This window comes from Nicotiana attenuata, chromosome 10, assembly GCF_001879085.1.
Source record: "Nicotiana attenuata strain UT chromosome 10, NIATTr2, whole genome shotgun sequence".
Taxonomy (NCBI): domain Eukaryota; kingdom Viridiplantae; phylum Streptophyta; class Magnoliopsida; order Solanales; family Solanaceae; genus Nicotiana; species Nicotiana attenuata.
This window is the reverse complement of record NC_031998.1, coordinates 18,799,230-18,814,887: the sequence shown is the minus strand read 5'-3', so window position 1 is coordinate 18,814,887 and position 15,658 is coordinate 18,799,230. Positions and strand designations below refer to the sequence as shown.

Here is a 15,658-nt window from a genome sequence, read left to right as displayed (position 1 = left end):
GGGTTATAAATTCATTACTCAAGGTAGTTAAAAAACAAGGAGTGAGATGCCTACCCGGAACAAGTAGTTTTCAGGGGACAGAGAAAGTTTCTTTCCATTTGTAAATACCATGTCGACAGGCGGAAAGGCTTTCGAGAGTTGTGAAATGTCACTGAAATATACATGAAACTTTGATACTTCTAGAAATGCCAAGTTAAAAAGGAAAAAATGCAAAATGATCTAAGTAGTGATATATATTACCTTCCTGCACCAGAAAAGCAGATATCTTTGTAATTTGGATCAGGCCCTTCAATCTGTTTTAGAGAATGAACCGCTTTCATAACCTGAGAAAAGGATTGCCAGAAGTTCATTGCAGAAAGAAAAGCTTTTTCTGATTACACCATTTTTAACAAAATCCATTACCCACTAGTTATTAGTAACACATTGTATTACTGCACAAACCATCGATCATTTTTTAATGCAAAGGAATAGAAGTCAATAAACTACAAACATCAAAGGTTTGCAGTAACTCCACAAAAAGTTCATATATATCTTCTTCTTTTTTAGAGAAAAGAAGTTCGTATATATCAAACAAGTTTTCCGATTTCTCTCCAACATTCCTGGAGAATATCGCGTGGTACTTAGTTAAATTCAATAATTAACAAGAAAACTACCATTCATGGTTAAGCAACACCAACTATAATCAACACCAAGTATAATCAGTGGTTAAGCAATGTAAAATGAGTAGTCCATTAAGATGCTGCACCTTATGGAAAATGGTTAAGTGGTGGAGTTGTAGGATGACAAATTCCTTTTTTCCCTTCAAACTTGTGTAGTAGGTATTGAAGGCTTATCCGAGTAATTAAGTGTGATTAAGAGGTTTTAGGTCCAAGTCCCACAGAGTACAGAGTATTCAAGTTAGTTCTTGTCACACTAGTCAATAGCATAAATAGTACTTAGATAACAGCCCAAAGAAATAAAAGGAGGACTTCTGCAAGCAAAAGGGCATTAACACTGACACATACTCCCTCCGTTTCAGAAGAATGAACCTATTACTATTTGGGGGGTCAAACAATGTTTTCTTTGACCATGTTTTTTGCAAATAGTTCTCAAATATTTTGAATTGTTAACTATTGTGACTTATAGTACTTTTTATATAGTTGTTAAATATGTAAATTTTATTTCAAAAAACTTAAAGAATCTATGTCCGAATTCACACCGAAAATTAGTCAATTTGATGCTCATACTCTAAAAAGGTTCAAACAAATTGAAATCGAGGGAGTAATAGAAATGAAACTCAACTTTCCCAGGTTTAATTTCCCAGGATATTCTGCACGTCACAAGCGTGCTACTTTCCACTACTCTTCGCAGGCAGAATGCAAGACAAAGATGACAGAAATGATAGCAAGAAATTAAGAGAAAATTAATCTTACAGCATTCTTGAAGGCTGCAAATGCTGCTTCTGGAAGGTAAGCATATGTGGTACCACTATCAAGCACAGTCCCATGATTTCCATCAAAAACCAGTGGATTCAGATTCAGTGCCTTCCCAGCAACATGCATCTCCTTTAGCTCAATATTGTAATATGGACTGTTGCCATCCGAGACTAGAGTAAATGCGTAAGTTTATCAAGTGCATTTGTTAGGAGACACCTAACATTCCTATGTCTTTAAAGCAATTATTTCAAATACTTACCTGCGTACAGGATCCGAATTGGTAAAGACCATGTCTTCAGGGGGTTTTATTCCACCAAGAACCATTGCACCGCCACCGAAGTCCATCCCTCCATAACACAAAGAGAAGGAATCACTAATTACATGTTTCTCAACTAGCTGATCCACTATACTGAGATCCCCACGACCCAAGCCCATTATACCATCAGCGTGTTGGCTGTAAAGATCACCAGTCTCCCTATTTTCACATCCAAAAACAGCTCGCTGGGGTGCAAGCTCACTTTGGTTTCCAAAGGAAACAATGTCCTCTCCAAGCACCCCGCTACTAGAACTCATCTCAGCATACTGTCTTTCGTAAATGCATTGTTCCCTCTCATTGTCACATGTACAGTCAATATTACATTTTACAGGTTGATATGTACTTGACATTTCTGGCTGAAATCTAGGATCCTAAATAAGACAACATTCAGAGACTTAAGAAAATGATAGAAATCAAAATGCAATAGAATTTAAAAGGTGAAGTTAAAAACTTTTTTCAACTATATAGGCCTCCAGTGTGTAATCTTATAGGCTACAAAGTTATCAAGAGGAGTAATTGGTTTTTTTTTTAATTATTATTAAAGGTCAAATAAGCAATACGCCTCATGAAAAACCTCATGCGACGAATCATCCTTGCAATGACTTCTATAGCTCAGCAACAATGAGAGTGTTAGAAATATTATTTATGTTTCATAAGTACAAGCTTAGAAACTGATATTTTTCCTCACTTTACCTCTAGACGGTTTAGTCCTTCAATTTTTCCTTCTCTTTATGATAATTCAAATTACTTATCATAGTAAGATTTTTAACATTGGACGTCGATCTACCACAACTGTCCTTCTCAATCCAAGCTTGGGACCAGATATACAACAACAACAACAACAATAATGCCTCAGGCCCAAACAAGTTGGGTCAGCTAAGCTTGGGACTGGTTAGACTTCGCAAAGATATTGTCAATATAGGGATAAGTGTGATGTTTAGAGAATCCCTATAAAAGACGGATTACTTAGTACTGAAATAGTATGGGCTTAATAGAGCAGAATGTATACAAAAGATTGATATAGCCCAATGTAATCAAATGCCCATTTGAGGCGCGCTCAAAAAAGCTAAGGGTATGCACTTCGCCTCACCTAGGTTGCGCTCCAATGTAGGCAAAGCACTAAGGTGTGCGCCTCATTTTTATAAGTTCTATCTTGGATAGAGCAATACAAAACAATAATGATTGGCAAAAATATATATTCATTGATAAGGAAATCATTATAAATGAAATTGTTACCTATTTCTTGCATTACATATATATTCTTTTTTTTTTTTCTTCCTTGCGCCTTTTTTAACTAAAGCCCACACTTAAATTGCTCTTTTCGCTTAAAGCCCCGATAGACTTAGACCGCTTTTTAACGCTTTTCGTCTTTGACAACACAAATATAGCCAACCTTAACTAGTTTAGGATTGAGGAATATGTGATATATATTCTTGTTAGTGAGATGCATTTAAAATGCTAGAGAAAGATAGAACCGTGGTTTCCCCAGACATAGAAATATGGTGTGCTAAAGCACCCACCTAAAAGGGCAGCAATTAACACTCAGGGACCCACTTGGGTGCTATTCTCACTAGAGAGATTTTGAGAAGAAGGGATAGCAATGATCTTTTCTTTCGTGAGTGCAGAATGGACGACAGATGTCATATTGTTGACATTGTGCTCTAACTCTTAACTGGGCCATGCCAACTTCAATTACGTAACTTTTGCTAAGGTGGGTCATAAGGCAGAGGGTAAGATTTATGGAAACTGACACCCTTTTCTCTATTTTGTGTATGCTTAAGGAGAGAAACAAAAGATCATTAGAAGGATTACCAATTGAATTTTCACAAATATAAGAAACATTGTTATTTTTCATATTTTCAATAAGTCCAGTATAGGAAACATCTTTAGCCTACTTTTTTTGTAGCTGAAATAGAAACTCCACTCGCATCATTATGTTTGCTGATATTTTTGTCTAAGTTCACAGTTATATAGTGCTAGCCTTAGTTCCCTAGTCCTTTTTGTTCACCCTTGTAACTGGTGGTGCCTTCTTAATACATTTGCTACCTTACCAACAATGTAACTACACTACATGTTTTTTAAATAGAAATCCATCTAATAAGAGGTGCAACAATTCATTTTTTAACCCAAAAAAGAAAAAACCACAAAAATGCAAACCCAATTCTTTACTAATTGACCAGCATTTCCCCGCAACAAAATAGCAAGATCCAAACTAATATTATTTCTTTCTGCATTTTTATTATTCTAATGTAAGCAAAGCATAATATATCTGAGGTTTAAATGTTCTATAGTTTCTATAGTCCACATTATGGAATGATATAAGTGTTCATCAAATACTCACATGAGATTAAGCTTGTTCTATCCTGAAAAGCAACATCTCTTTCCCTCATAAAAATAACCGATGAACCTTATACTAACACAGTTCATGAATTTACTCCTTTTTCTACCACATCAAGATCTTCAAGTTTCTGAAGCAACACGAATAAAAATGCTTGTGTTAATTTTTATTTTCGTATTGAGCTACTAGCGGTGGGAAAATACATACAACTGCAAAGTATTAATATCATTAATATCCTGAAAGGTAAAAAAGAAAACAAATTCAAAAATGTGCCCACCTGATGCTTGCCGCATTGTTTGCAGGTTATACACGGCACATATGTAACAGTACTCCCAGTATCCACTATAAGAGCAAACCTCTGGGAAGGAGTTCCAATCCAAAGACGGGTTGTATAGTATCTGCATCAAAGTAATTTGCAATCAATAGGCGAATAGAAAGTAAAAACTCCTCTTAGGGAATGTATTGGCATTCCATATAAGTAAAGGAACCTATTTTCTTTACCAATAACTCTAATTCTTACTCCATATCACTCGTTTCAATTAAGACATAAAAATCCAAATATACAAATACTTTACCGTACCATTCGACACCTAGTTTTATGTCCAAGCAAACACTTGAAAATGATCTAGAAGATGATTTTACGAAGTAAAACATTTTCAAGTCCAAGACATTTTCTATGAGAAAAAAAGATTATACGTGCAGTGAAAACAGATCATGAGCAGTGAATTTAAGCAACTGACCCGTTGAGGAGTAGATCGTCGTGGAGAGCCATTCGAGCATTCGGCGGGATTTTCTGGAGGAGTCGACGGGAAGGCGAGGAACGATAAGAAGGGTCTTTGGGAGGAAAGAGCGGGAGAAACATGGTAGTCCGATGACTGCTATTCGAAAAGCACAAACACGAAACGACATCGTAATTGATCAGTATAAATACAAAGGAGACGATCGTGAAAGCAGCGGTGAACGATGCCCGTCCCATTTGAGGTCAACTATGCGATTATAGCCAGATCGGAATCTCCAGTGGAATGTCGGATCGTTGGAGATGAAGAAAAATGAAGAGAAGATATGAAAGATTCAGCCGGTAAAAGGCCCGCCGGCAAGTCGGCGAGGCCGGAGGAAAAGGACTTAACGGAACCTGACAAACGGGTTAAGCGAAGCCGCGAAGGTGAAATCGAGATGTTAGATGTATTTTGTTTCGCTTTTTCGTTGCAACTAGTTTGCCTAGCATACAATTTTATAAATATAAATACTATCAATATTATTTAAAAAAGGTTTCGGAAAAGGACCAAAACTATCTCTATCGTTTGTTAAATGGTTTATAAATACCCTCCGTCCATCTATCCGTTCAAAAAAATACACTCCGTTCATCTATCCGTTCAAAAAAAACACACGAAGTTAGTTCTATTAACAAAAATACCCCCGCGACTAACGGCAGAACTGATGGAGTGTGTTTTTTTGAACGGATAGATGGACGGAGTGTATTTATAAACCATTTAGCAAACGATAGGGATGGGTCTTTCATTTAATGACGTGACGATTTTTAATTGGGCCACGTGGCTATCTTTGATTGGAACAAAAAATGAATATTATTTCAACCCATTTACCTTATCCGACCCATTTACAAAAATGGGTAGTATCTATCACACCCATTCCCACTCATCTTATCTCCCCCTTTCTTCTTCTCCAATTGGCACACTGCATACACACAATAACAAATTAATTAAAGAATAGATAAAACCCAAAATCAAATAACCCGAAATTCAAACCAGATTCTGAAATTTCTCCAATCAAACTCAGGATAAGTATTGAAACTCTTAAATGGAAAATCAACAGATACATTTGGGTTGTTAAGTAAGAAGACAAGGATCAAAACAAACCAAAAATCTGAAACAAAAAAATTGAGCCCAAATGTTAAAATTATTCAAATATATCAATCAAATCTAGGAGAAATATTGAAACTTTGAAAGGGACAAGTAATGGAAATCTTTGGATTGTTCATAAGAAGAAAAACGAGCCACGAAATAACAGAGAAAAAATAACTACATATAACTGATACAAGCATGATAATAGGTGAATTTGACTATAATCACGCACCAAATAATCACCTTCTTGTGAACTTTTAATGTGGAAAAATGACAACAAAATGCTCTTATTAGTGCTTTTCACGATTTGCAGGTGATATAGGTGTAAGGAAGGCTAAGGAGCGGTTTTGGAGTCACTTATTGATGAAAAAAGGCCAATTGTTGAATTTCCCAAGTATCCCATTCAAAACAGGCCAAAATTTCCGGGTACAAGTTCCACCGCGGTTCTACCGCGATCGCGGTGAAACCGCGGTGGAAGGCAGTTTCTGAAAGTTGAAGATTCCGCGAGGGCGTTTGGCCGCGGCTCTACCGCGACCGCGGTAGAACCGCGGTGGGCACAGTAAACTTCAGGGACTTAAGTGTAAAACACGGGATTTTTAGACCGAAACCCTAATTGAAACACTAGACTTCGCCCAAGAGAGGCATGTATTGTTTTTTTAGGTTTCTTAGCAAGGAAAACAATGGTGAGCAAGTACTCAAAACATCTTTCTTCCTTTCTTTTGATTTTTATGATGAATTCAAGCGTAGTTTATTCTCCCATATCTATGAGTAGCTAAATTCCTTGTCTAAGGCTTTGATGGAACCTATTGGGTGATGAACTTCTTGTTTATGTGAATACAAATTGCTAGTTTAATCTTTATTTGTTCAACTTCGTGTTCGTTGTAGTTAATTGACAGGATCCTCAATTAGCTGTACCTATTTAGTGTGCATAACTTGGAAAAGAGTGCATATTTAGGGTATTGTTGAACAACACCACTCCTAGATTATTAGAGGAGTCTATAATTGCGGGTTTAAAGGCGGGATTAGGAATAACGAAGTCTTGGGTGCAATCTAGATTGAATTGTGCTAAATAAAGCAAGCTAGTGTATCTCGGGAGAGTGCAATAGTAGATTACTGTGATTACTCGGGAAAGATTTGCGGTAAGATTAGCGTTCAAGATTGATAGAGATGAGTGGGTAAATTTGTATGAGCATAAACAGGAGGGATTCCATCAATAGGGGAAATCATTGCCTTAGCTTTGTCCCATAATTGTTTACAACCTTATTAATTTAGTTACAACCATTTAGTTACTTGCAAGCTAGTTGTTAAAGAACACTCAACTGAGAATTTGAATGTTTGAGAAGCTGGTGCTGAATACTTGGTGGGTTTGAAGATAGCGGTTGATAGGTTAACTCTCTGTGGATTCGACCCTGGGCGTAATACTCGGGTTATATTTGCAACGTCCGCAGAGTTCTTTTTTAGAAGGCATAGTTGGGCGTGATCAAAGCACACAAGAAAATTGAAACCAAGGTGCTAAAAAGCTTGAAATTATCACATTCTAGGATAAAGATTGAATCTATAAAAGGTAAAAAAAAGTAAAAGGTTACCTTTGGGATGTTCATAAGAAGAAGAAGAGGGGGACAAAGAGCCATGAATTGCAGATAAAGTGAAAGCCAAAGCCATATTTTCAAACACAAAGAAAGATTTGTTTCAACAAAGAAATGCTAAAAATTCTTTGTGAGATGAGAGTGGGTGTGTTGGGTGATAAGGAAAAAGAGAGGGAAAAAAAAGCAAAGAAAAAGAAAGAAAATAATTAGGCGGGTGAAATAAATAGGGTCGGACCAGGTAAATGGGTAAAAATCACCACGTCATTAAATGAAAGACCCATCCCTATCGTTTGCTAAATGGTTTATAAATACCCTTCGTCCATCTATCCGTTCAAAAAAACACACTCCATCAGTTCTGCCGTTAGTCGCGGGGGTATTTTTGTTAATAAAATTAACTTTGTGTGTTTTTTGGACGGATAGATGGACGGAGTGTATTTGTTTGAACGGATAGATGGACGGAGGGTATTTATAAACCATTTAACAAACGACAGGGATAGTTTTGGCACTTTTCCGAAAAGGTTTTAGTAAATAACTACTATCCATACCCGCACCTTATTAAAGAGGGTTAATCATGTTCTTGCTCCAATTGAATTTAATCAGTGAAATACCCCATAAAAGACAACGACAATAACAACATAATAATCCCACAAGTATGGTTCGGGGATAGTAGTATGTACGCAAACCTTATCTCTATCTCGTGGAGGCAGAGAGGCGGTTTCCAAAAACCCTTGGCTCAAGGAAAAAATGAAAAGGAGCAGTATCCACATCGATATATAAAAAGCAATGACATAACTGAAGCGAAAGAAATAACAGGTAGGAACACAACTCTACGAAAAGAAAAAAAGGAGAAAAAAAACTACGAGACTAATAGTGCAGCCACTAGGATAACAAAGGAATACACTCAGCTACCTCCTGACCTTCTACCCTAATTTTTGACTTTCTATATAGGATCATGTCCTTAGTAAGCTGAAGTTTCATCATGTCCTACCTAATCACCTCACCCCAATACTTATTAGGCCTACCTCTACCGCTCCTCATGTTCTAACGACCCGCCCGGTCGTTTTGTGTATTGTAGTCTCGTTCCCCCATTTATCGCTTCTTCTACACTCATTTGTGGTTATGTGGGTTGCCATGATGGTTGGTTTGGTTTCGGGTACGTTTGGGAGTAAAATGGGACACTTAGTCTCAAGGTTGAATGCTTAAGTTGGAAGAGTTAACCGGAGTTTGACTTTTATGTAGACGGCTCCGGAATGGAGTTTTGATGGTTCCAATAGCTTCGTAAGTGATTTTGGACTTAGGCGTATGTCCGAATATTGATTTGGAGGCCCGTAGGTTGGTTTGAGGCTTTTAGCGAAAGTTGGAAAGTTAAAGGTTTGGAAGGATGGAAAGTTTGACCGAGAGTTGACTTTGTTGATACCGAGCTCAGATTTTGGTTCCGGGAGTTGGAATAGGTCCATTGTGTCATTTATGACTAGTGTGCAAAATTTGAGGTCAATCAGAGTTGGTTTGATATTATTCGGCATTAGTTTTAGAGTTAGAAGTTCATTAGTCTCATTAGGCTTGAATTTGGGCGTGATTCGTAATTTTAATATTGTTTGATGTAATTTGAGGTTTCGACTAGTTCGCATTGTGTTTTAGGACTTGTTGGCATGTTTGGATGGGGTCCCGAGGGCCTCGGGGTGATTGAGATTGAAACCGGATTGGGAATCGGACTTATGAAAATGTTGTTGGCATCAGTTATGGTGTAACCACACCTGTGAGGTTTTGGTCGCAGGTGCGGAGCCGTAAAAGTGACCAGGTACGCGGAGGTACGAGAAACGGGAAGGAAGCCTGGGGAGCGCAGGTGCGGAGGTGAATCCGCTGAAGCGAACGCGTTTCTGCCCAAGAAGTTTCGCAAAAACGGATTTTGACTGAGGGATTGGGGATCGCAGAAGCGGAAGGTTTCCGCAGGTGCGGAAGCGCATGAGCGATGGAGCAACCGCAGAAGCGGTCCCCCAGGTGCGAAGAGGGGACCGCAGGTGCGCTAGGTCGGGAGCTTAAGTGAATTCCGCAGATGCGAAAATTGACCGCAAAAGCGGTATCGCATGTATAACGTTTTGGAGCGAGGTGCAATTTAGCTGGCCAATTTTATAAATGAAAGGTTTCGAGTTTTTCTCTCATTTTGGACTTGTGGAGCTCGGCTAGGGGCTATTTTTTTGAGGGTTTTGGCTAAAATTGAAGAGGTAAGTGAAGATTCATCACTTTTATTAATAATTATTGTTTACCCATTAATTTTTACACCTAGAATATGTGTGTCTGAGGTGAAATTTAGGAAATTTAGACTATGTTGTTGGAGAATGAAAATTGAGGATTTGGAGGTCGATTTGTGGATGGAATTGGATAAATTTAGTATGGTTGGACTCGTAATTGAATGGGTGTTCGAATTTTGTGAATTTTGTCGGGTTCCGAAGTGTGATTATGGGGTTGACTTTTTAATTTTCGTTAAAGACCTTAGTTTTATCTTTTGGGATTGTTTTCTATAGCTATTATTGATAAAATTACGTTGCTTTGGCTATATTCGAGTCGTTCGAAGGCCGATTCGCGTGGCAAGGGTTTGTTGGAGCATGAGTTGCACGCTTTGAGGTAAGTAACACATCTAAACTTGGATATGAGGGTATTTAACCCTAAGAACTACGTTATATGAAAGATATTGGGGTGACGAATGCGCTAGGTGATGGGTGGGTGTGTGTGTGCACCTGTGTGATCATGGTTTGGGGAGCCTTTAGGCTAGTACCGAGCTTTTTTTGCTATCATATCATGTTATCCTCGCATTTTCTCTACTTGTTTGATTATTTGAATTGTGAATTATGTTAGACATCATGTCTAGGCTATGTGCTAACTGCTTGAGATTTGATAGGGCTATTCTTGTTGTTTATGAGTTATATACCTTATTTGCACACATGTTCTCAGACATGACACTATATCCGTGTATGATATCTCTGTCTCAATACTTCTTATTTGATTCCTCACATGTTGTTGATAGCGCTTTAGGATAATTTTGTAAAACTGAGTATTTGAGATGTGTTTATCTGAGACTTGAACGGCAAATAACTGAGTTTATGTAACGATCCGACCGGTCATTTTGAGCTTTACGGTTCCGTTTAGTGGTTTGAGGTATTCGGTAGCTTCATATTATGTATTATGACTTGCATGCATAGCCGGATTTTATTTTCGTATATTTCAGAATGAATTTGGATGAGTGATACTCACTTTAGATGCTTGAGTTGGAAATGCTGACCGAGGTTTGACTTTTGTGGAAACAACCCTCTAATAATGTTTTGATGGTTCCGATAGGTTAGTATCGTGATTTTGGACTTGGGCATATGCCCGAAATCGAGTTTGGAGGTTCGTTGGTTGATTTGTGTTATTTTGCCTAAAGTTGGCAATTCAAAGGTTTAGAATTTTTGATAAGTTTGATCGTAGGTTGACTTCATAGCTATCGTGTTTAGATTTACATTTCAGAATTTGGAATATGTCTGTTTCGTCATTTGGAACTTGTCCACAAAGTTTGTCATCATTCTAAGTTGATTTGATAGGAATCGAATGCACAATTGTATTTTTAAAAGTTCTTGAGTTTCATGTGTTTTAGAGGTCTGATTCGTGGTATTCGGATGTTATTTTGATGATTTGATAGCGCGACCGAGTCTGTGTTATATTTTTAGACTTGTGTTGATGTTTGGTTTGGAGCCTCGAGGACTCGGGTGAGTTTCATACGCGTTTTGGAGTGTTTGGAAGATTTTAGTGTTGTTGGTATTGACCAAGTGTTGCAGGTCTCACATTTGTGAGATATAGATCGCATTTGCGATATTAGGCTAGAGTCTGCTAGGTTCGCAATTGCGAACCCAGAGATCGCATTTTCGAAGGGGCCTGGGTTGGGACAGTTCCGCATTTGCTTCACCTTTCTGTTTGACACTTCCACTTGACCACTAGTTTGGGGATGATAGGCGGTGGCTACCTTGTTCTTAACTCCATACTCTGCTATAACGTTGTTCAACAACTTGTTACATAAGTGAGTTCCTGCATCACTTATCAGAACCCTTGGAGTCCCAAAGCGTGTAAAGATGTGCTTTTTTACAAAGTTTACCACTACCTTTGCGTCATTAGTAGGAAGAGCAATGGCCTCCACCTACTTAGACACATAGTCAATCGCCAACAAGATGTACCAGTGACCATTAGAGTATGGGAACGGTCCCATGAAATCAATCCCCAAATCATCAAAGATCTCTACTTCCAGAACATTTTGCAAAGGCATCTCGTGCTTACTCGTGATTGTTCCTGTTCCTTGGCACATGTCACACTTTTTAACAAAGTCGTGTGCATCCTTAAACAATTTTGGCCAATAGAAACCCGATTGCATCACTTTTTGGGTGGTTTTATCCCCACCGCACTGACCCCTTATGGAGAAGCGTGATAGTCGTGCAATATTGCATTCATCTCCTCCTCAGGAACACACTTTCATACTAACTAACCTGCGCACTGCTTATACAATAATGTCTCATCCTACAAGTAGAGCCTCACATCATGTAGAAATCATCTTCTATTATCAAGTTCAATTTCGATGGCATCACCCCACTTGCAATAAAATTCACGTAGTCTGCATACCATGGGACTGCACTCGAGGTGACTGCCAATAACTGCTCATCTGGAAAGGTTTCCTTAATCAAACCTCCCTCAACCACTTGGTTCCAATTTTCTAATCTAGACAAGTGATCAACCACTTGATTCTCTGTTCCTTTTCGATCTCGAATCTCCAAGTAAAATTCTTGCGAAAGGAGAACCTAATGAATCAACCTCGGCTTGGCGTCTTTCTTTTCAAACAAATACCTTATAACTGAGTGATTTGTGTAGACGATAACTTTGGTTCCCACAAGATAGGATCTGAACTTGTCAAGCGCCCACACTACTGCAAACAACTCTTTTTTAGTAATAGTGTAGTTCATCTAGGCTGGATTCAGAATTTTTGCTCGCGTAATAAATGGAGTGAAAAAATTTATCCTTCTGTTTTCCCAAACAGCTCCTATTGTGACTTTGCTTGCATCGCACATCAACTCAAATGGTTGCGCCAGTCCGGGGCAATGATAATTGATGCAGTCACCAATCTTTTCTTCAACTCCTCTAATGCTTTCAGACAAGCATCATCAAATTTGAAGGGGATATCTTTCTCAAGAAGCTTGCACAGAGGAGAGGAAATTTTAAAAAAATCTTTAATGAAACGACGATAAAAACCTGCATGGCCCAAGAAACTACAATTGCCTTTAACGGATGTAGGTGGCAGCAATTTTTCAATCGCCTCCACCTTTGCCTTGTCCATTTGCAGACCATTTTTGGACACTTTGTGCCCCAAGACTATACCTTCTCGTACCATGAAATGACACTTCTTCCAGTTTAGCACCGAGTTTGTTTTTCACACCTAACAAGCACTTTATCGAGGTTTATTAAACAATTATCAAGAGAATACCCAAACACAGAAAAATCATCCATGAACACTTCTACAAATATTTCAACCATGTCAGTAAAAATAGCCATCATGCGCCTTTTAAAAGTCGCATTATAGAGACCAAAGGGCATTCCCTTGAACACATGCCATATGGACACGTAATTGTGGTATTCTCTTTCCTCTGGGACAATAGAAATCTGATTATACCCCAAATAGCTATCTAGGAAACATATTCCTTTCCAGCTAGTCTATCAAGCATTTGGTCAATAAAGGGAAGGAGGAAGTGGTCCTTGTGGGTGGCATTGTTTAATTTTCTATAATCTATGCAAATTCTCCACCCCGTCACAGTTCTTATGGGAATCAAGACGTTATCTTCATTAACCACTTCAGTTATCCCCCCTTCTTAGGCACACATTGGACGGGGCTTACCCATTTGCTATTAGAGATTGAAAATACAATACCTGTATCAAGCCACTTAATCACTTCTTTTCTTACCACCTCTTTTATGATTGGATTTAGGCGGCATTGGTGCTCTACACTTGGCTTGTGTCCTTCATCCATGAGAATTTTATCATATAGAAGGCCGGACTAATGCCTCTAATGCCAGACATCGTCCACCCTATTGCTCGCTTGCGCTCACGCAACACTCTTAACAGCTTTTCTTCCTGCAATTTAGACAAGTGAGAGGAAACAATAACAGGTAGAGTGTCAAAAACACCCAAATAAGCATATTGAAGGTGAGGGGGCAAGGGTTTAAGTTCCAATTTTGGAGCCTCATCAATTGACGGCTTGGGTGGAGGCCCACTTGGCCTATTTAGGGCCTCAAAGGGGTTTAATCTCTGCATGTAGATACATGATGCATATGTATATGCATTATCTCCTCAACCTCATCATCAATCTCCAAGCTATCGAACAACATGAGTGTTTTTGAGAATCGTCTAGATATACACTCGGATCTATAAGTTGCTCATCCACCTCTACAACAGATATCATAGAGAGCTCCCCATAATGGCGGGGGAGTTGAATCGCCTTGTAGACACTGAAAATAGCTTCCTCATTATCCACCCTCATAATCATTTTTACCTCTCTTACTTTAATAATTGTATCACCTGTAGCCAAGAGAGGTCACCTCAATATGATTGGAACTTGTTCATCAGCCTCATAATCTGGGATAATGAAGTCCACTAGGAAGATGAATTTCCCAATTTGCAACAGCACATCTTCAATTACTCCTTCAAGGTAAGTAATGGATCTATCAACTAATTGCAACATCACATTGGTTGGTCTTGGAGCTCCCGGACCCAATTGCTTGAACAGGGACAAGGGCATTAGATTTATGCTCGCCCCCAAATCACATAGAGCATGGCCTACATCAACATTACCAATCCGCACAGGTATGGTGAAGCTGCCAAGATCCTTAAGCTTTTGAGAAGCTTGTTTTGGACCCTCGAAGTGCACTCCTCAGTAAGTGCGACTGTCTCGAATTCAGTCAATTTCCTCTTGTGAGACACTATATCTTTGATGTACTTAGCATATTTTGGAATTTCACGAAGTACATCCACCAATGGAATATTTAATTGATCCTGGCTCAACATAGAGAGAAATTTGTTAAACATGCGATCATCATTCTTCTTCTGCAACATTTGGGGGAAAGACAGTGGTGGCCTTAAAGCACCCACTGGCTCTGAACTTGCATCATCTTTATTTGACTCGTGTGTTGCTTTATGAATTAACTCCCCCTCGTGTATAGTCTTATCCCTTCTCTTCTTTGGCACTTCTTTTAATTCCCTTCCTAGTGTGTCTGCATTAACTCGAGGATTATACTCTATATCACTTGGAAGAGTGCCTGCAGGCCTAGTATTTCGATTTGACACTAACTGCCCAACTTGTCTCTTAAGATTTCTAAATTTAGTCCTGAGTTATTGATTGTCAAGCAACAAATATTCAACGGGTCATTTGTACTCTCCTTTACTTGCTGGGGTGGCTTCTGAGGTTGACTGTAATTTCCTTGGGGCATATACTGATTCTGAGTCATCTGATTTCCACCCTATGAGAAGTTAGGGTGTTCTTCTAGTTTAGGTTGTAAGTGTTCCCATATTGTGCATGCTGATTTTATTTACCCATAAAACGTTACAGTTTAATTTATACGTGATTTATAGACAAGTGAACCAATTTGATCCTGAAATAATAAGATAATTGAAGAAATATATAATACTTAGCCTTGAGATGGAGACGAAATAGTAGAAACACAATGGTTCTGAGCGCAGAAATAATGAAATAGAAAGGCAGGAAGATAAAATTGTATTAAGCTTTGGATAGAGTGTGGTATAAGTTTGCCAGAAAATTTTCTTATCCTTTACAATGATAGTTGAGCTCATTATTTATAGCTACGTCTAGGGAAGGAGGTCATAGGATCGTGCCCCTCTTTAATATGAATTATGAGGGCCATTGATGAAGATGTAACAGTGAGCATAAATGTCAAATTCCTTGTAACGGGCAATCGTATTTAATGCCATGGAATATCCCTACAAAATGCTACCAGGCGAGGAGTATTTATTACATCCTTATGAGCATTATTCTCCCCGGTGACAGACAGAACAGTTGCCTTTGGTCTTGGACATTCCCCCCGTCTTAGGTTCCACGTGTCCCTTTTTTGGACGACCACGTG

The 15,658-nt window shown here is 38.6% G+C and overlaps 2 protein-coding genes across 3 annotated transcripts in view; both read right to left on the bottom strand.

The window, feature by feature from the left end:
• LOC109233103 (aspartic proteinase-like protein 2) overlaps positions 1-5,280 on the bottom strand; it is a 14,759-nt gene extending 9,479 nt beyond the window's left edge. Inside the window, exons 1-6 of one of the 2 annotated variants that reach the window (XM_019398865.1) lie at positions 4,810-5,280; positions 4,347-4,467; positions 1,675-2,102; positions 1,413-1,569; positions 241-323; positions 55-151 (exon numbers count right to left, since the gene is read on the bottom strand). In XM_019398865.1, coding sequence (XP_019254410.1) covers positions 55-151; positions 241-323; positions 1,413-1,569; positions 1,675-2,102; positions 4,347-4,467; positions 4,810-5,045 — 1,122 coding nt within the window. In that variant the 5' untranslated portion in view covers positions 5,046-5,280. Of the gene's footprint in view, positions 1-54; positions 152-240; positions 324-1,412; positions 1,570-1,674; positions 2,103-4,072; positions 4,200-4,346; positions 4,468-4,809 lie in introns of those variants that run through there. The other variant, XM_019398866.1, reaches the window with a different exon arrangement.
• Positions 14,116-15,025, bottom strand: LOC109233617. The gene is made up of 3 exons (XM_019399498.1): positions 15,012-15,025; positions 14,449-14,904; positions 14,116-14,395 (listed from the first exon to the last, which is right to left on the bottom strand). Exons 1-3 carry the CDS (start codon positions 15,023-15,025, stop codon positions 14,116-14,118), a joined length of 750 nt encoding a protein of 249 aa, XP_019255043.1.

What these genes read in the sequence shown, in the direction of transcription:
- LOC109233617 (XM_019399498.1), bottom strand. An exon ending in ACAGTCGCACTTACTGAGGA is followed by an intron (nt 14,396 to 14,448) that starts GTGCACTTCGAG and finishes GGATCTTGGCAG; the next exon opens with CTTCACCATACCTGTGCGGA.